The sequence below is a fragment of the Diabrotica undecimpunctata genome, chromosome 5 (genome assembly GCF_040954645.1).
Source record: "Diabrotica undecimpunctata isolate CICGRU chromosome 5, icDiaUnde3, whole genome shotgun sequence".
Classification (NCBI taxonomy): Eukaryota; Metazoa; Arthropoda; class Insecta; order Coleoptera; family Chrysomelidae; genus Diabrotica; species Diabrotica undecimpunctata.
In genome coordinates this window covers 103,045,575-103,067,078 of record NC_092807.1, presented here as the reverse complement: position 1 = coordinate 103,067,078, position 21,504 = coordinate 103,045,575, and the positions used below count along the sequence as shown (strand labels likewise).

Here is a 21,504-nt window from a genome sequence, read left to right as displayed (position 1 = left end):
ATATTGTTTTTATTTGTTCTACGGCTGAATAAAACTAATAATTCAATGCAATAATTGATATCCATACATTCAGAGAAATATTTATATAAAGTTCGGTATTTATATAATATATGTATATAAATATTCCCGGGATGAATTAATAGATACAATAGTAATATATCTCATATTAAAATTTTATATCGACCTAATAATTTTATTTTTATAGCCATGACATAGTGGAATTACAATCTGCCCCAGTAGCATTCATTTTAGTGAATAAAAACCATTATATTAGTTGACAAGTATATCACAATACACATGAATTAGTTCAGAAAAAAAATTGTCCATTTTACTGCTCTAGAACAGGAACAGAATAATCTACGGCCCGCAAGCCATCTCCATCCCGCGAAGCGTTAAAATCCGTAGTGTGTGGGTGTGATTAAGTGACCGCGCGCTTCGGCTGCCAACCTCATTCAGAAATTTGTTTTACTCATATCAATGTTCGCATGCAGTTTTTAATTTAAGATTTCAATTTGTTTCGACACTTCTCTAAAACACATGATATAAGCATATGACAGAGACACAGAGAAAGTCTTTTGTTGGAAGGCAAAACGAAAACTTACATTTACAGCAAAACATGTTTACGAAGCAATCTGATACTCGCAAGACTGCAATACTAGCAAGTTATGTTGTAGCTTACAGAATTGCTAAAAGCAACAAGTACAGTTATCGTCACAGTTGCAAAAAAAATTCAAGAGCTTTGAATACTTTTCAGTTACCATGGACGAGTGCACAGATGCGACCGTTACTGCCCAGTTGCTGATTTTTATTAGAGTAATTGATCAATAGTTCAATATTACCAAAGAATTAGCAATCTTGCAATCACTGAAAGAAAATACGACAGGAAAAAATATTTATGAGTCTTGTTGTGAGGATATTTCAAAGTTACACTTGCCTAATCTAAGAAAGCTTTCGACAAAGTCAAACATAACATTATTATGAAATGTCTCGATAGAAAAGAAAAAAGGACTCGACAAAAATGACATTAACATAGTGAGAAATCTCTATTGGAACCAACAGGCTGTGGTAACATTAGATGGAAATATCACGGATACGCCACAGATAAGTAGAGGAGTGCGATAGGGCTGTGTACTTTTACCATTACTATTAAATATATATTCCGAAGAGTTATTTACGCAAGCACTTGAAAACTATACAGAAGAGATCAAGATAAATGGTGAAAATATAAATAACATCCGTTATGCTGACGATACAGTCATAATCGCTGAAAGTGAGACAGACCGGCAGACGTTACTAAACACAATTTGTGATACTGGTTTAACAATAAATATAAAGAAAACAAAAACGATGATTATCAGTAAGAGAGACAAAGTCATTACAAGGATCAAGATAAAAAATGAAGATATTGAGCAAGTGAACAAAATGAAATACTTATGAGTCTGTATTATCCAAAAATCCAAAATCAGAAGTTGGCTCAAGAATAGAGCAATCAAGAGCAGCCTTTTTGAAGATGGGGAACTTTCTGAGTAACCAAAGACTTAATCTGCAAATCCGATATCGGATAATAAAATGTTATATCCACTCTATTCTTCTTTACAGTGTCGAAGCCTGGACTGTTAATGTTGACTTAATAAGAAAACTGGAAGCTTTTGAGATGAACTTTTAACCACCATTAAAAGGCGAAAGGCAGCATATTTGGGGCACATACTTAGAAATGATGAGATTTTGCAGCTAATTATGAAGAGTAAAATCAAAGGAAAAAGGGGTCCTGGTAGAAGACAAATATCCTGATTGAAAAACATTCGCGACTGGACCGGTTTAAACACACAAACGCTTTTAAGAAAAGCAGAAGAGAATTTTAATAGAGACGAGAATTTGCAATGGTTTTAGCCAACCTTCATTAGTGGAGACGGCACTAGAAGAAGAAGAAGACACTTGCATAAAGAAAAAATATGTAATATAACCAAGGATGGAGCACCCAATATGATGGGCAGGAATGTAGAGTTTATGAAAATATTTTGAAAAGAAAGTTCTAATAATGACGTATTATATGGGGACTCCTTAATACACCAGGATGTTTTGTTAAAAGCAGCTCTTAATATACAATCCTCATTGAGCGTGGTTGTTAAACATATAAACACAATACGTTCACGAGGTTTGATGCATAGACAATTCCAATAATTTTTAAAATCCACTGTAAGCGAATTTTCTGATCGTCTCTACCATACTAAGGTGAGATGGTTAAGCTTCGGTAACGCATTTGAGAGAGTATGCAATTTAATTTAATGGGACGACTTTAAGATCGTGTCTGACGAATGTTGGCTTTCTGAATTCTTATTTTTCCAGATTTGCTGTCATACCCCAATAAATTAAATATGAAGGTTCAAGGCAAGAATCAATTCTTAGATGAGCTTTGGGGACAGTAAAAAGCCTTCACACTACAGCTTAAATTATTTTCCAGTTGTATAAGGAAAATTAAATCACCCATTTTCCCAAAATGAGAAGTATAACACCTGTCTCAGAAGAAAAGTTACAAAGGGTTGCTCAACAACTAAAGAAACTGCATAAAGAATTTTAAAAGAGATTTCTAGATTTCAAAAGAAATTGAACCGTTGTCGCTTAACATTTTTCATGCCTTTTAATGTCAACGTCGATGAAAAGCCCGCTATGCAATGCAACACCCAGTTGAAGCAACTTTTTCTTAATAGTAAAAAAAGTAATGGCTATCTTTGGTACAAGTTATTTAAGCGAACGAACATTTTCAATAATGAAACTAAGAAAAGATTGTATTCTTAATAGGCTGTCGAACCACAGTCTCACAAACGGAGTCTTACAAATTTCTCACAAAAATTTCAGCCTTACAAATACAGCAGAATTATGACGAAATCATGTAAAACAAAAACACACACGTCACATATCCCTAGAAAGTCTATTTCTGATCTACCTTTTACTTCACAGTCAAAGTAAGAAGATAAGAAAAAAGTATTATAAAGGATATATTATATCTACTAGTATGTTTTTTAAAGGTTTTCAACGTGTGCAGTCTGAAATGGTGACTGTGGGTCCAAAGTTCTATCTTGCCTGCTATATATAATTAATGTCAAAAACTTAACTCTACTGTTTCTTGTAACATGGCAAAGATATAAGTTTTTCTCCTTTTTATGTTAGAAATCGACTTTCTTCTTCTCTCTCCTTTTTAGGTTAGATGTTAAACAAGAACCCACGTATTTAAATTTGTTCAATTTTTTTTACAGTTTGGTACATAGCCAAGTCTCTGTTTCTGAATAATCTTATTTGTGATATTTCTTTGACCTTTGATCATCGATTAATTCATTATTCCTTTTATTTTTCTTGGTCCCTAATTTCTTTCTTCTTCTTTTGATGCCTATCTTCTGTGGATGTTGGCAATCACGTTGGTCCATACAACTTTGTTGACAGCTGTTCTAAATAGATGTATGACATTCCTGTCATTACTTAATTTTTTTTTCTAATGTAATTATTCGTTATAGAAATGGAATCAGGGGAGTCAAAACATATTCCGGGGCAGACATCTGTTCCGACCACAATCCTGTTGTTGGTAAAATTTCAATTAAACTAAAGAAAATCAAATACAGAGAGAAGATAAAACCCAACCTCGAAAAACTTTAAGATCCAATAGTACAGACAGAAATAGAGAAAACACTCAATGATATACTCAAAGAAAAGTTCAATGAAGCACCCGCGGAAGCAGAAGAAACAATAGAAAGTATTTGGCACACCTTCAAAACAACAATCACAACTATACAAAGAGAACAACTACAAGACAACATCAGAAAAACAAAAAATACATAGATGACAGAAGAAGTCCTAGAACTGATGGACATAAGGAGATCTTACAAAAATCGCAATGAAGAAAAATATAAAAAAACCCAGAAAATGATCCGAAACAAAATCAGGAAAGCCAAAAAGGAATCGATGAGCAGCAACTGTAAGGAACTCAGAGATTTACTAAGAAAGTATGACTACTTTAATGCATACAAAAAGAATAAGGAAGTCACAAATATGAAGAAAAAAATCACTACAACAACTTTAGTAGATGATAACAACCAAATAGTATCTAGTCCAGAAAATGTAGAAGATAGCTGGGAAAAATACATCAGAGATATGTTTGATGATGAGAGAACAGAACCACAAATGAATATAGTACAAGAAACAATACTTGATATATTAACATCGGAAGTTACAAAAACAATCAATACGCAAAGCCACGAAAAGCCTCAGGTCCAGATGAAATATACGTAGACATGATAAAGCTTATCAATGAAGAAAATCTTCAGACGTTAACACTATTATTTAAGAAAATATATACCACTGGAATATTCCCAGAAGACTGGCTTAGATCGACATTTATACCTATACCCAAGAAAAATAAAGCAAATAGATGCTCACAGTTCAGATTAATTAGCCTAATGAGCCATTTTCTGAAAATTTTACTCAAAATTCTACATCAACGAATAAACAGAGAATGCGAAAGAAACCTGAGCGACAATAAATTTGGAAAAGACGTGTTTCTGTTTTATCGACTACGAAAAAGCGTTTGATCGAGTAACATACACAGAACTCATAGAAACCCTAATACAACATGGTATAGACCATAACACTGTAGCACCAATTGGCGTCGATCAAAATAGACAATCGTCTGACAGCAGAATTGCCAATAAAAAGATGAGTTCGTCAGGCTGTGTACTTTCTCCACTGTTATTTAATATATATTCCGAAAAGATTTTTCAAAATACCCTCGAAAATATTGAAGAAGGAATAAACATCAGACGACACTGTCGTTATTGGGGACAGTGCTGAGGGTTTGCAACGAGTTTTGAATGTCATAACCACAGAGGGATAACAAACCATCTTGACCACGAGGTCGAAATACATGCTCGTATAGAATATGCTAGGTCCGCATTTCAACGAATGAAAAAATGCCTAATAAACTCTATCGTTAGATATCCGATACCAATTTGTAAAAACGTTTATTTATTCCATATCGCTATACGGGGTGGAAACATGAACTCTCGGAATTACAAGTATGAGGCGGATAGAAGCCTTTGGGATGTGAGTTTTTCGAAGGATGCTGAAGATTTCCCAGACAGAGCACGTGACCAACAACGAGGTGCTAAGAAGAATGGGTACTGAGAGAGAACTCCTAAATATTGTAAAAAACAGAAATACGAATTATCTTGGACATATTTACAGAGGAGAAAAATACAACTTCCTACGACTTATAATGGAAGGAAAAGTGGAAGGAAGAAGAGGTCCAGGAAGAAGAAAATGATCCTGGTTGAAGAATGTAAGAGACTGGACAAACATGGACACACATTCGATACTAAGAACAGCTCAAGATAGAGAGAAATTTGCTGTAATTATAGCCAACCTTCAGTAATGGTGAAGGCACGTTAAGAAGAAGAAAAACGTAATTATTATGTTTTTTTTAAGTATTCCAGTCTTGCTCAATTTTTTTTCAACGTTAACTGGATGTATACAGCCGAGATTTTCTAGTTAACTACCTTTAATCTCTATTATGTTGATATCAACTGTTTTATTTGTTTATTTTTTTTCAGTCTTTAAATTGTTGTTCCACCCAACGTTAGCAGCGAAATATGTCTACTATATCTAAGGAAAGGTCTACGGGATCGAAACTGAAACGAAGTGTTCCTTACGATAAAATTTTCTTAGATAATTATGCGAACATAATAAAAAAATATTAAGTGTACTCCTACACCACTTTTGTTTCCTGGAAATTAAAATCCGCTCCGTTGGCCGCGTTATATTTTCGTATAAAATACTACCTTATCTGTTCAAGCGCATAATAATTACAGCACTTATTTTGGTACGGGCGGAAACTGCAACGAGCTGGTATCTTTGGGTAATAGAAGCAATTACCGTTAAATTTTAGTGCGCAAACTTTCCGTGAAAAGCTGTTTGTTTAGGTCTTGACAAGATGTGTTTTAAGTAGGTTGTTACGTACGAAAATTTAATCGGTTTTTAGGAAAATACCTCTAAATCTAACCTAACCAAACAAAACAAGAAATAATCTATCTTTTTGTTGTGATTATTTCAATTACAACTGAGAAATTTCCATAAAATACATTGCACAATTGGGTTACTGTATAAAAAATTTAGGAAACTACATTTAAGACCACTATTTAGGTTTGTTTTTTCTACGTTTAAACACAACTTAACAATAGACCATATACAGATAATCATTAAGATCTTTTTAAACATTATATCGACTTATACATCCTCTTTATAGATTAGCCGTAACGAAAATTACAATGGGCGGATCGCGAGCAACAATAATAACGAATGATGGCATGTAGAAATATATAAACATAGCAACTGGAGCAAAACAAGGCAACTCATAGTACTGATTATGAGAACTCTAAACAGTTTATAAAAAAAAACTTAAAAGAAACCTGTAAAGTTGTGCAAAAGGACATCCAAAAAAAGCTTAGCACTAAACCAAAATAAAAAACAAAGGTCCTTTGAAGACTATGTGTTTGAAAATATACACCACTTTGAGAATCACAAATAAACTTATTGGAAATCGCCCACTGATAATTTAAAATCACTAGAAAATCTAGGTAATGATGAATTTAGAGAATTGGTGAACCACGAATTATCTTTTGAAAGATTTATCAAGGCAAAAACTCAGATGGATGGCGCATCTGGAGCGTAGAGATCCAAATATAGTTATCAGGAAAATCATCAAATAAAGACCAGGTAGCCAAGAGGTCCAAGATCCAAAATGTAATGCCAGAAACAGATAATGGATGACCTTAGAAATGTTACAATTAAAGACTTAAAAGCCATATATAAAAATATAAAATAATGCAGGAAGTATATAAAATTCAAACAACCAGTTATAGACCAAAAAACATAATGCGGGCGGATTCACTGTGCACGAAGAGGCCAGCAATCGCTTTGCTGGAAATATACAATGTGTAAAAGCCAAATGGAATAAATTCATTATTTAGGTTACTGTACATATTTATAAAAAATCCCAAAAACGTTAAATTTAAATTATAACTTGACATTCTTTAACGTGAAAATGTAACCCCTGCCTTCATCCCCCTTAGAGTGACAGGTACAACCCCCAATTTTTAAAATAAGAAGTATAGGCTTGTGATATATCGTTTGAAAGGTTTTTTCATTCTCCATTAAAAAATGTTGTCGCTTTCAAGTTTATTAAGATTAGTTAAGATAAAATAAATTAAAATCATGTGGTTACCGAAATTCGCTAAAATATACTTAAAACTTATTTCCCGTTTAGGTCTTGATAACGAGAAAGTGAACAAAAACCATAGCAATGTGGTTTTTAGATTATAACCATTAAAAAACTTTAAAGAATTTCCTTGGCAACGTTATTTTAACACGCATTAGTAAATTGTTTTATTTAAGTTGTCAGTATTTTAATTTAAGTAAAAAGTTCGTTCAATTCAATTCTGAAAAATGGTTAGATTACCGGAAATGCATAAAATAACAGTTTTACAAATGATTGGTTACGGAGATAACACCCGAACACAACAGGAAGTAACTCGCCTATTTCATGAGAAATTTCTTAATTTACCGCCTATATCCCAAGGAACAATAAGTAAAATAGAGAAGCAGTTTCGCGAGTTTGGTCATGTAAGGCAGATAAAAAAAAAGCAGCTGCCAATGCACTGAGTGATGAACTCAAATTAGATGTGTTGCTTGAGTTTCAGGAAAATCCACATACATCGAGTAGACAGGCATCCACTACATTCAATGCTAGCCATACATCGATACACACACACACACACGCAGTGATCAACCCTGCCCCTAGGAACATGTATACACCAATGTAAGAATTGGATCCACATGTCCAAAGATCAAACGGGTCACACTTCGCTAGTCGAAGTGGTACCTATCTAACCCCCAGGTTTTTCCACCACCCCTCCTCATCGTGTGACTTACGTGAGGAGGCTTATGATCTGAAATTTACTTAAGATGCCCTGGGTAATAGGACATCCTCGGTTTTTAGTGAATGTGGTTATGCCACCTAACTGTAGGGGTAGCCATATCCAGGCTTTTCTCCCTATTTACTTTACTGACTCTATTGATTTTACTCTACCTTACGTCGGGACTTACGTCCCTAAAAAAAGAAAAAAGAGCGTGTGTTCCGACCATAGAGCCATCAGCCTGAGCTGATGACTCTATGTCCGGAAAAGAGTGTGTGCTCGGTCACTCAGCCGCCGATTTGGCAAAATAAATTTTGTTCTCCTCGCCGGCTGAGCACCCGAGAGGAGTCCGGCCACCGAGCCCATGTATGCCGCACATGACCTCAGTGCTCGAATTTCGCGAGTAGATCTTACATTCGATCTGCCTTAAGGGCCTAGTCCGCGGAGCGGTCTATAGAAGGCCTGACGGGCCCCTTCTATATTTGCTATATAAGGTAAATTTACGTTAAACGGTTTAATGAAACGTATGAATATATCAATATGAATTTACGCTATTTAATCAGAAAACACATTTTTTTCTTTCCTTTTTTCCTTAATCCTATTTGCGTGCGTGTATTGGGGTGTGCATTCCCAAGTGTATAATGCTCTCACACACCCCGGTGTATATTGGACTTTTAATTAGCTAAAAACCTAAAAACCTAAAAGAAAAGCATACCCTCTCGCCAGAGTTTTTTTGGTGTGTTTTCTGATTGACTGCATTTCTTTGTTCGTTCTTCTTGCAACCATCTCATTCTTTATTTATTCGTTCGGGTTCTCCCTATATCGAGCTATCTGTTGTTTTGGTCTTCTGTGTACCGTCCTTGTGTTTTCATTGTAGTTAGTCAGCTCTCTTAACATTCTGCTTGGGTGGTTTCTTAGTCCGTTGAAAATTTCATATGCTCTCTCGTCTAACGTGCGTAGGATTCTTGTTTGTCCTGAGTCTCTATATACATATCTCAAGGGTACGTACCTTGGTATCTTAAGGGCATCTCTAACTATTTGATTTTGAGTGGTCTGTATCTTTTTCCTGTTTGTTTTACAGGTGTGTCCCCACGCAGCGGATGCCTATGTTAGGACTGGCAGGATAATACTATTCGCAACCCTGATTTTGGTTTTAAAATGGTAGTTTACTTTTCCTTCCAATAAGTGTTGAGAGCTGACTTTTCAACGCTTTGGCTTTGTGTATTTGCTGATTGATGTGCTCAGTGAACGTTAGCTTCTTATCTAGATGTACCCCTAGGTATTTAGCCTGGTTGGTCCAGTCTACTGGGGTGTTTTCGATTGTAATTTCGCGATTTGGTACACTTCTTCTGTGACTAAACATTACAGCTTGTGTTTTGTCTGGATTTAGGGCTATTTTCCATTTTATGCACCATCTTTGGAATCTGTTTAGTGCTCTTTGCAGATGATTAGCTGCATGATCCGGGTTTCTCCAGCTAACAGCTATTGCTGTGTCCTCAGCGTAAAGATTCAACAGAGAGCCTGGCTCTTTTGGCGTGTCGGCCGTATAGATGGTGTACAGGTACGGCGACAGCACCGCTCCCTGAAGCACACCCGCCTCCAGGGTCCCGACCTCGGATAGGGTTGCCCCTATACAAACTCTGAACCTTCTGTTGGCAAGATATGACGCAAGGAGGCATGTCATCGCCTCACTGTAACCAAATTCATTCATTTTATAGATGAGTCGAAGGTGCCAGACTCTGTCGAAGGCTTTGCTGACGTCCAGAAAAGCTGTAGCTGTGTACATTTTTTCATTAAATCCTTTGGTGATGAATTCTGTAAGTCGTAGTACCTGTAATTCATAGGAGTGTTCGCTTCTGAACCCAAATTGAGCCTCTGGTATGGTTCTTGCATTTGTGATTCTTTATTAAATCTTTTTAGTATGACTCTTTCCGCTATCTTGCTTATAGATGATAATAAGCTGATAGGTCTGTAATTTTGCGGAAATGTGCCGTTTTTATCAGGTTTTGCAATCATTATTACGTGTGCCTCTTTCCACCTATCTGGGAAATATCGTAGTTTTAGCATGTTGTTTATTATTTTAGTGATATAAACAATAGCTTTTGTTGGTAGATTTTTCAGCGCCCTATTTGTGATGTTGTCGGGTCCTGGGGCTTTTTTGGCATTTGTCATTTTTATAAGTTCCTTTATTTCTTCGGGAGATGTATGTGTAATACCTATTCTGCCCTTTTTCCTTCTAAGTCTTCTCGCTGTTCTTTCTACCTCTTCTTCAAAGTCTATGTCATCGTCGGGGTGTTCGTTGTTTCTACACGCCCTTTCTAGTTCGTCCTTCATGACTTCGGCTATGTTGATTTCCGTATGGACAATCCCGTTTACTCCGTGTAGGGGAGGTATGGGTTTCTTGTCCTTTCGGAGGATTTTAGATAAGTTCCAGAAGGCGGATTTGTTAGGATTTAGCTCATCGATATAGGAGTCCCAGCTTTCATTTCTATGATTTTGAAGTTGTTTTTTCACTTCCCTGTCTAGCTCATTTGCAATTCTTTTGTCTTCTACCGTTCTTGTGCGGTAGGCTCTTCTTCTTTTCCGGTTTTTCTCTTTGATTAGGTTTTGAAGTTCTATACTTATATCCCTGAATCTTCCTTTTTGTCTTGTGATTGTTTCGGTTTTGGAGCTGGCATCGATAGCATTGTTTATTGCTTGTTCTAGTTTTATTAAACTGTCTTCTAGTTCTGTAATATTATTAATTGTTGGAATGTTACCGATGTTCTCGCTCACAATTCTTCTGAAGTTTGGCCAACTTGTCTTCTTTCTGTTATGGGGCTGCAAATAGTTCAATTCTATTGCGCCCAGGGTCAGGACGATTAGGTTATGTGTCGAATCGCCTTCATTTAAAGAGTGTATCTCGTATTGTTGACCCACGTTGTGTAGGATTGCAATGTCGAGATACGTAGGGAGTTCTCCGTGGAAACATGTCGGTTCTGTTGGTCCGATGACATATGTGTTCGGTCTGTTCTCGAGATGGTTGCAGAGATATCTTCCGTTTCGGTTGGTCGTCCTGTCAAACCAATTGGGAGATCTAGCATTTAGGTCCCCAATAATTATAGTTGGCTCTTCTGAGTTCAGTAATAGGCTCAAATCTTCTTTGAAAATCGGATCATGTGGTCTAACGTAAGCTGACACTATTTTTAGTGTTTCGTTGTTGGCCTTAAGTCGAATAATTGTGGCTTCCATTGTCACCAGTCCGTCTGGTGTTGGGATATGCTCGTGTTCGAGTCCCTTTTTGACTAATATAGCTGTTCCTTCTGATAATGCTCTATGATCCGTTCCATAGATATCGTAGCTTCGAAATTTTGTTTTTTTCCTTTCCACTAGTTTGGTTTCTTGAAGGGCTACGATATCGAGCCCCTCTAATCTGTTTATTATTTCATCCAGAAGGTTGATCTTTTTGAGTATTCCGCCGGAATTCCATGACCCAAGGCGTAGATCTTCGTTTTGGTTTGCTAATATTTTCGGACGGCTTCTCCAAATGCGGTCATCATTTTTGTTGCTTTGTCCATCATGGACACCATTTCCATCATTTTGTTATTATACTCTGTATGGAAGTTTGCGATGAGGGTAGCTGCGTCCTGTACCGACACTTCTTGTGGTTTTGCTGGAGCTTCTGTGGTGGTTTCAGCGGATTTTTTCGCTGCCTGTGCGTAACTGACTCCTTTGTTGATTGGAGCGCTGATTATGGGTCCTCCTACCGGTCTTGTTGGGGCAGGTGTTTTCTGTTTTGGGGCCTTAGAGCATCCTCTATAATTTGCTGTGTGCGCTTCACCACAGTTTGCACATTTGGGGTCGGTTTCCCGGCTTTTCTCACAGTCGTTACTGATGTGGTTTTCTCCGCATTTTACACATCTGGATCCGCAATGGCAAGTCTTTGAGCTTGACAGTTATAACACTGTAGGGTGTCTTTTGTGATTTTGAATTCATCCTCCACATAGATGCGCATGTAGCATATATCAGATATTTTTTTAATTTTTGCAACGTCTTCCTCTTTGAGGGTGATGATGAAATGTGGCAGTAGTTTTTTATCAGCTTTATTGGAGATCATATTGATCACCCTTGTTGCTTCTATTCCTTTATTGTATAGTTCGTCTTTAATTGCTACTGTGCTAGTAGTAGCAGATAGCCCTTTTATAATGACTCTTTTTAGTTTATCGCTATTTATGGGATATGCGATGAATTCTACTTTTGGAGTGTGTTCTTCTAGAATGTGTACCATTCCTAGGTAATCTTTTCTGGTTTTTGTGTTAATAACAATCGATCTGCCTGATCGTGCAAACTTATTGACTGATATTATGCCTTGGTTGGCTGCTCTCTGCAGGATTTTTTTTGGTGTTCTCCTACAGTTTTTAGGATTATCGCCGGTGGTTTCGGCTCTTTTACTATTGGCTCTTTTACTATAGGCTCCTCGCTTGTTTGCGGTGAGTCTTTTGGTACGTCGTTTTCTTTTTCAACTTGGCTATTTCTGCTCAAGTTATTTTGGGTAGTTTTCCTTTTCTGGCTTCTTTCATGAGCCTCTTTCGCAGCCTTGTTAAATTCGTTTTCTTTCCGCTGATTTATTATCTGCGTCTGCTTTTTGGCGACGCTTATTTTTGTTTTCACACTACTGTCTGATTTCTCAGTAGTGGTGCCTGTCTTTTTTCCTTTTTTATTTTGGACTTGTGTCCAACCTGCAGGTTCTTTGGTTGTTATGATTCTTTCCGTCTCTTTAGGCTTGCCTTTGCTACCGGATGGCTTTGCGGGGGGAGGTGAACCGATTCCTAGTTCCACTAGCTTTACAACGTCATTATCGAGGGAGGCTTTCCACGGGTCGATTTCCATTATTGACTCTTCTTTCTCCTTGACTGCTGTTAATGCCATTATATGTTGTACAAGTTTTTGTATCTCGTTGTCCTTTTCTTTGTTTTCGTTTCTCAGCTCAGTCATCTGAGCAAGAAGGTCTTGGATTTGTTTATTCGCCTTTTCCTCGCGGATACGGCTTTCTTATTTTAGGGATTTGATCTGTTCCGTCAGTACATTGACCGACCTTAAAAGCTCATTGGCCTTTTCCGTTTCCGCCATTTCCCTGGCCTTTTTCTTTACTTCTTCGTCTTCCGGAGAGTCTTCTCTGGACCTTAGCCTTTTCATTTTCTTGCCGATTTCGGGCTCGGCTTTATTTTTGTAGACGTTGTCCACGGCGGGTTGTGTCTCTACTACCGTTGGGGGCGGGGCTTCGCGCGATTCTGCAGCTGGGCTCGGCTCTTCGTCGATGGCGTCCATCGTATTAACATCGTCATCGGTGTCGATTTCGCTCCTTTTTTCTTCCTCCGACTCGGGTAGATAGGAGTCATCGTCAGAAGATATCACGATTTCTATGTCGTCGATCGCGGGATTAGTCGATTTAATAAATTTGATCGAGCTGGCAACAGAGGGGTTGATGATTCGGCTAAATCATTCCATTCTTCTTCTTGTGTTGTCACCTGCGTGACAACACTTTCTGGGGGGGGAAGGAATATCACTCATATTGCCGTAAGGCAGTGAACAAATAGTTCATAAGATATAAGAAAATTCTACTTAGACGACTCTGTTTTTTTTTCCACCGACTGACCGCTGTCAGTACGGCTTACTGGGTGCCGTCCCAGGTACCTCGCGGTAGTTTACTCCCTGTATTCACAGTGAGGGATCCTCTTCCTGTTTCTCACACCTCAGGAGCAGGGGCCGTTTCTGTCCGACCTTGTCAAATGTCAAGGCCTTACAGTGTCATCCCTGACGACACACTGAGGTGATCCCGAATTCTTCGCAAACGCGAAGCTATTATAGCCTCCGCGAGGAGCCTATAAAAACAGCTCCTCGACGGTTTAACTAGTAACACCTCGCATCCGCTGTTCGCTAATATGTAGGACAAGTGCCTATGCCACACTCGGTGTCGTACCCACCGGGAGCTGAAAAGCTCCGTTGACAATAGGTCAGTAGCTCCCACCTAAGCACGCTTCTCTCTTGAGCACGTCCGTACTGTACGACTGCTCGAGTCGAACTTACTGATCCTTACTGCCATACATCGATAGTAAACTTATTAAAAGAAAATAAATTGCATCCCTATAAGGTGATACCTACTTAGGAGCTCATGGAAGACAATTTTGATAGGAGAACTTTTTTTGTGAGCAAATGATGGACATGTTGGATAACGATGTCATTCCAACGTTGGCAAATTTATATCCTGATCCAGGAAACCCTCAAGTTCCAGCGAATACGATATGGTTTCAGCAGGATGGAGCACCACCACATTACCAACTTAATGTCCGGCAGTACCTCGATACAATATTTCTCAATCGGTGGATAGGGAGGCGAGGATCGATTGAATGACCAACGCGATCACCTGATCTTACATTATTAGATTTCTTTTTATGGGGATATGTGAAGAGCCATGTGTACAAAACTAAACCTTCTGATTTAAATGACTTAAAAGACCGAATAACGCTTGCGATTAGGTCGATCACGCCTGTTTTGTTAAATAATGTTAGAAGACAGTTTTATTTGAGATTATGGTGTTGCCAAGACGTTCGCGGTGAACATCTACTTCATTAAAATTCATAGTTCTTTTTCGTGTTCTACATTTTATTACGTTTTGCATTACATTTTAGTTTTTGATTGTATTGTAGCGAATTTCGGTAACCACATGATTTTAATTTATTTTATCTTAATTAATCTTAATAAACTTGAAAGCGACAACATTTTTGAATGGAGAATGAAATGACCTTTCAAACGATATATCACAAGCCTATACTTCCTATTTTAAAAATTTTGGGTTGTACTTGTCATTCTAAGGGGGTTGAAGGTAGGGATTGCATTTTCACGTTAAAGAATATCAAGTTATAATTTAAATTTGACGTGTTTCGGGATTTTTTATAAATATGTACAGTAACCTAAATAATGAATTTATTCCATTTGGCTTTACACACTGTATATGCCATGATGATGATCATAAACAAATAAATAATATCAATAATCAATTTCAATAATTGATATTTTGTTTATTTGTTGAAATCGTGTACAGAAGAAAAAATTAAAAATTATATTTACAGGAGAATGTAGAGGATAAGAAAATGTCAACAGACTGAATTTTAGATTTAGTTTTACTAACTTTTTGAAATTTTTGAAATCAAATGACTAAAACCTGTCATATTTTATGTCTGACTGAGACATGGAAAATCAAGAAGCAACTAAAATTTTTTCAGCCAAAGAATTTTAAGCTTCCTACAACTGATTGCAGATACGAGAATCAACATGAAGATTGTGCAATAATATAAAAAAGAACCTTATGGATAAACAAAGTTAAAAACGTATCTGTAATTCACAGACTTAAGAGTTCAGCTAGTAAATTCAAAATTAATGATAGATACCAGATATTTTTACTGACATACTCTTAGCTCCATTTCATATCAATATTCTCCTTTATGCTGATGATATTGCTCTGTTTTCAGCAGGACCTCCTTACCGCAGTGGAACAAAGATCAGGCTATCATTGACTCATCAACATTTCAGTAGCGTCTATCTTTTTTATTTTTGATTTCTTCTTGTCACGATTCGCTAATTTTTTCATGTTGTGACAAAAAAATATTCAAACCGCGACAAACTATAGAAAAACTTCTCTCAGCCGCACATGTCAATTTTCTGATAAAAAATACCGCTTTCAAAAATTTATTTCAATTACAGTCGTCAACAAATAGCAATTATTTTAAAAAAACAATTTTTGAGAATTTTCATCAACTCCTTTAAAGCGGTTAAATAAAACTAAATTTTCCAAGACTCTAAGGATATTAATAAAAACACTATAAAAAACAACTCACAAGAAAATTACTGAAATTACGTTGGCTCAGAGTTTTCTTCTTCTAGTGACGGAAGTGAAAAACGAAATGAAGAAAAATGGCATCAGACTTTACACATATATATATATAGAACATGTATGTATATAGAGTTTATAGTATTGCTGAGTGTGCTGAGAAGTGTAAAATATTTATAAAATATGGATATATACTTAAGGAAATATAATTATAACATATTTGATCATCATTATAATAATAGCATCTACAAAGTTGCTAGTTTTTTTAATACAGAACGATCAAGTAAGTGGTTCTAAAATTTTGTTGTTCGATAACAGATGGCAATATTACCTTTGTTGCTATTACGAAAGGATCTAGCATCAAAATAAATGTATGAACTTTTGTTTAAAACATATAAGGATCCTTCATATTATCATTCATCAACAGAAATTTTAAGAAAATTACAAGGCGAAGTCAAGGTGTGTATACAATAAATGTGGTATTACCTACAAATAAACAAAGAATACAGATAAGACCTGCATTCTAACTTAAAATATTGAATTCATAAACAATAATGACAAAGATACTCTCAAATATCCCTGTAGCCATGGAAATTAGTAAAAATACAAAATACATCCAACATTGTTTTATTTTTATTGATTAACAATTGAATTGAAAAATGATTGATAAAAAGAGGCAAAAATCTTAAAATGGAAGAAATTGTTAATGAGTTTAGCAAAAATAATTTTCCAATTTTTAATTTGGCGCCAACTTTTTCGTAGACAATCTTTGATATAAATTTGGAAACGATAGATTGAATCGTTTAAAATTCGCGAATTTAGAGTGCACAAACTGAATTTTTAAAAACTATTATTCAAATTATTCAATCACTACAAAAGCCTTTTGTTGACTCAAAATTACAAGTAAAATCATTTTTCAAAAGTTATTAACAATTTGTTCAATTTTAAAATGTTAACCCCTTTTTAACGTTTATTAATAAATTAGTAAACTCGGTTCGCTATTCCCAGTCCGAACTGTCTAGTGAATTTAGTAATTATTTTTTTGCGAAGTTAGTTACTTTTTGACAGACTAAAAGTGGCTGGAAATTACTATACAACCAAACACACGTAATCATAGCCAATATTTATAGTAAACAAACTAAACAGTAAATAAAATAGAACTTTGTGAATTACCAACAATCAATATTTATTGATCTGCACCATATAACAAATAGTTATGTTAAATTATAACAACTAAAATATATTTTTTAAATATATACTACCCAAAATTTGATGGGTTTAGTATACACTTCCACTATTTAGAATAATTCTTCTTTTTTTTTTAAGAAAGGAGTCTGCAATAGTAGGATACTTGAGCTATTAATACTGAGAAGTAGGAATTGTTGTGTTGTAGGTTTCCGACAATGAATCTGTCAAAATCTGCCCGAGCTAAGCGAATGGAATTTAGCTCATTTTAGAGGATTTTCAGTAAACAAACCGATACTTTTTCTAGTTTTTTTGACAGAATATAACGGTTTTAACTTATAGATAAAAATTGAAAAATCAGTTTTTCTTACTTAACTTGTAAACTCTTCTACCCATTTAAAAACAATTGTTGTATAGAAGTTACAGCATCTGTTAGAATAAATTCTCATTTCACTAGTTTATTCATAATAAACAAAAATGAATGCAACACTATTATTCTACTCTTCAGAGACTGAGAATGTCAATTTTAATACTCCAAAAAAAAAGCGAAAAAGTTTGCCACTCCTACCCTCAAACCCTTCGCAAGAAAAAAATATTTCAAACAAAAAATGTAGCTGAGATAATGTTAAATAAAAATGTTTACTATAACTTTTTGTGTGGAATGAACCATTCTCTTAGAAATTACGCTATACTTAAGCGACCGATCATTTTAAATTTCAGTTATGAGTGCACAAGTGAAACCAAGTCAAATATTGGTGAAAGAAAACAAGCCCAGATAGATACTAGTAATAAGACATATAGTGCAGTAACAAAAGGTCGGAATCAAAAATTATAATGATAAATATTAAAAAACAACAGAGATTTAAAAAGAAACAGAACAGACTCTACAAATAATATTATAGGAATTAAAAAAATTAAAGAAAAAGGTCACTTCCCTGGAATGTTGAGCTCAAGGTGCTATTCCGAAGGCAAGATACAGCTAATTACCTTAGAATTGTCGCATGGAACGCCAACAGGTTGCTTAAACATCAACAAGAACTGCAAGCAATCCTTGACATAAAAAAAATGATTTGTTTCTTGTCTCTGAAATGCATTTCACAAATCAATTCTACATTAGATTTAAAGACTACAAGGTATACCACACAGTACATCCTGACAATGCGGCCAAAGAAGGCAGCGCAATTATCATTAAAGATAATATTTACCATCATGAACAGTTGGAATATAAAACCGAATATGTTCGAGCTACTACAGTAACCACAAGAAGTAAAACTTTTGAAATAAATTTAATTTCAATATACTGCTCACCTAAACATTATATTAAAAAAGAGTAGTATACTGAATTCCTGAAAAGCTTAGGGGAAAGGTTTATTATTGGAGGTGACTTCAATGCAAAGAACACACAGTGGAGTTCTAGAATAACCACCACTCAGGAAAAGGAGCTTTTGTTACCTATCAAAGAACGTAAGTGTGAAGCTCTTTCAACTGGTAGACCAACCTACTGGCCTACAGGTAGAAACAAGATCCCTGACCTAATAGACTTCTTGCTATTACTTTACACTAACAAACAAATTGACGGATTGGGCAAGTTTTAAACTGAGCCTTGAAGACAAAATAAATCTAAGTGTACCACTAAAAACCACAGAGCGATTATATAAAGAAGAAGAATTGGTGGTGAACAATATCCAGCAAGCAGCATGGGAAAACACTCCTAAACTGAAACTTGGGTTAAAATGAAACAATTATTCAAAGGAAGTGAGAAACATGATAATTGAAAAACGAATGCCGAGAAGAATTTGGCAACAAACAAGGTCCCCTCAAAATAAGACTAAATTAAATCGTGCAAGTCAACAACTTAAAAGGACTATTCTACAATTAAAGAATGACTCAATTAATTCTTACTTACAGGAGTTAACAGATGAAGGTAGTACATATTATCCCTTATAGAAAGCTACTAAAAGACTGAAAATACCTATTATTAACTCCCCGCCTATTAAACTAGGAAATGAAAATTGGGCCAGAAGTAGTGCACAAAAATCAGAGCTATTTGCTGCATATCTTGAAAATACATTTTAACCAAATAAATCTCAAGAGGATGAACAATGATGGGAGAAACCTGTTCAATTACAGGAAGAAATTCAGCTACCTACACCAAAGGAAGTGATGGAATAATTTAGAAACAATATTAACTCGAAGGAAGCTCCGGCTTATAATTTAATTACGGGTGAGCTGTTGAAAAATCTTCCCCGGAGAGCTATCGTAAAATTAACTAACCTTATTAATGCAGCACTCAGATTAAAATATGTACCAATGATATGGAAGATGGCGGAAGTCATTATGATTCCTAAACAAGCAAAACCAGCATGTGAGGTTTCGTTATACAGACCGATATCTCTGCTCCCTGTAATATTGAAGCTGTTAGAGAAACTGCTCCTCAAGAGAATAAAACCAATTATAGAAGAAAAAAATATGATTCCGACACATTAATTCGGATTTAGAGATAAGCACTCAACAATCGACCAGGTGCACAGAATAACGAATATTATCGAAAGATCTTTAGAAAAAAAGAAAGTATGTTCAACTGTCTTCCTTGATGCTGCATAGGCTTTTGATAAAGTCTGACATTAAGGTTAAATACATAAACTAAAATGTTTTGTACCTAAACAGTACTCAAAACTTTTACAATCGTACATAAAAGAACGACATTTTAGAATTAAGCAAGAAGACTGTTTTTTAGACTTAAAAGAAATTAGAGCAGGTATTCCACAAGGCAATGTGTTGGGTCCGGTCCTATACCTACTATACACGTGTGATATACCTGTATTGGAAGACAACACAGTTGCCACCTTTGCTGATGATACAGCTATCGAAGCTGTAGGATCAAAATCCAAATAGCAGTTAACCAAATCCATAAATGGACAAAAAATGGAGAACCAGGCTGAATGAAGCTAAATCTGTCCCTGTTAATTTGACCAACAAAAAAATACAATATATACCAGTTAAAATCAATAATATCCAAGTACCATATGCAGATACTGCTAAGTATTTGAGTATAACATTAGATGCATAGCTACGCTGGAAAGCTCACGTAAAGAAAAAAAGGGAAGAACTAAATAAAAGGTACAAAAAAATGTATTTGCTTGTTGGAAGAAATTCCACATTGTCGATGCATAATAAGTTATTACTTTATAAACAAATATTGAGACCTGTATGGACTTATGGATGCCCACTATGGGGGTGTACTAGACCAAGTAATATAATACAAAGATTCCAGAATAAAATACTGAGAAATATTGTAGATGCTCCTTGGTATGTGACAAACAGTGACCTCCATAAGGAGCTAGAAATATAAACTGTGAACATAATCATCAAGAAGATGGCAGGAAGCCACGAGCAACGACTTCATAGACACGAGAATATTGAGGCAATCCAGCTCCTCGATAATAATAGGCAAACTAGAAGATTGAAGAGGACAAAACTTTTTGAACTAGTTTGAGTGATAGGTGATAGTAAAAAGCAGAGCATAGTGTTGTGCGCGTGTGCATTTTAGACTAGTGCACTAGTCTTGTTATTTAAGATAAGAGACGCTATGGGGTAAGCTCTTAATTTTAAGGAACCGTAGTAATTTAGATTAAATTAAAATTGCTCATTGGTCACTTATGACCAGATTGTAATTGTAATAATCATCATCGTAGTAATGATTAGGATAAAAAAAGGTATGAGATTATAATTTTGTCCTAATCCTCAAAACCTATAGCACGAAAGGTCGATTTTGAGTTTTAGCAAGCCATACAAGGCATTTGAAATAAACCTAAAAACGCTGAATTTAAACTTTCACATTACAAATGATCTAAAATGTTTAAAACTGATTTTTTTTGCAATTGAACAAGTAGGTACGTTTTTCAAAACTATACAACTTCAGCTGTAAATATCACTCAATGTCGTCTTCGTGTAAGTATTGCCAATGATGTTAGATCGTTTGTAACGTGAAAGTTTAAATTCATCGTTTCTAAGGCATATTTCAAATGCCTCATATTTGTTGAAAAAACCTCAAAATCGAAATTTTATGTTATGTATATATAGGTTTTGAAGATTAGGATTCAGCAATGGAAATTGTACAACGACCGGTCAATGAAAATGATAAACTTTATTGATCTCATGAGAATCGTAAAAATGGCAGAAACCACGTAACTTTTATTCATTTAACAGCTTTATCGAACCTAACTCTGCGGTAAAATACAAAAACTGCGTACGAAATCTGCATTATTCACCTTTAAAATGCGTTTTAATTTTTGTCCATAGATGAATCAGATCAAAAGATATCGAATTTTTACCGTCGAGTTGACACAAATTTTGTTTAAAAAACTGATTTTGCGAGCATAACTGAAATTCAAAATTGCCGGTTACTTCAAGAGTTGTTTCGGAGAGAACGGTTTTAAAACAGTTCACTCAGAAAATTTCTTGTTTTAAATATTTTTGCTACGTCTTACATAT

The 21,504-nt window shown here is 35.5% G+C and overlaps 1 protein-coding gene across 3 annotated transcripts in view; it reads right to left on the bottom strand.

Moving 5' to 3' along the window:
• The window catches only part of LOC140441591 (uncharacterized), an 803,694-nt gene that overhangs the window by 19,577 nt on the left and 762,613 nt on the right, over positions 1-21,504 (bottom strand). The window contains exon 21 of one of the 3 annotated variants that reach the window (XM_072532421.1): positions 15,830-15,874. The exons of the other annotated variants lie outside the window; for them this stretch is intronic. Within the exon in view, the coding sequence (XP_072388522.1) occupies positions 15,849-15,874 (26 nt within the window). The 3' untranslated portion in view covers positions 15,830-15,848. Of the gene's footprint in view, positions 1-15,829; positions 15,875-21,504 lie in introns of those variants that run through there. 3 annotated transcript variants of the gene reach the window in all.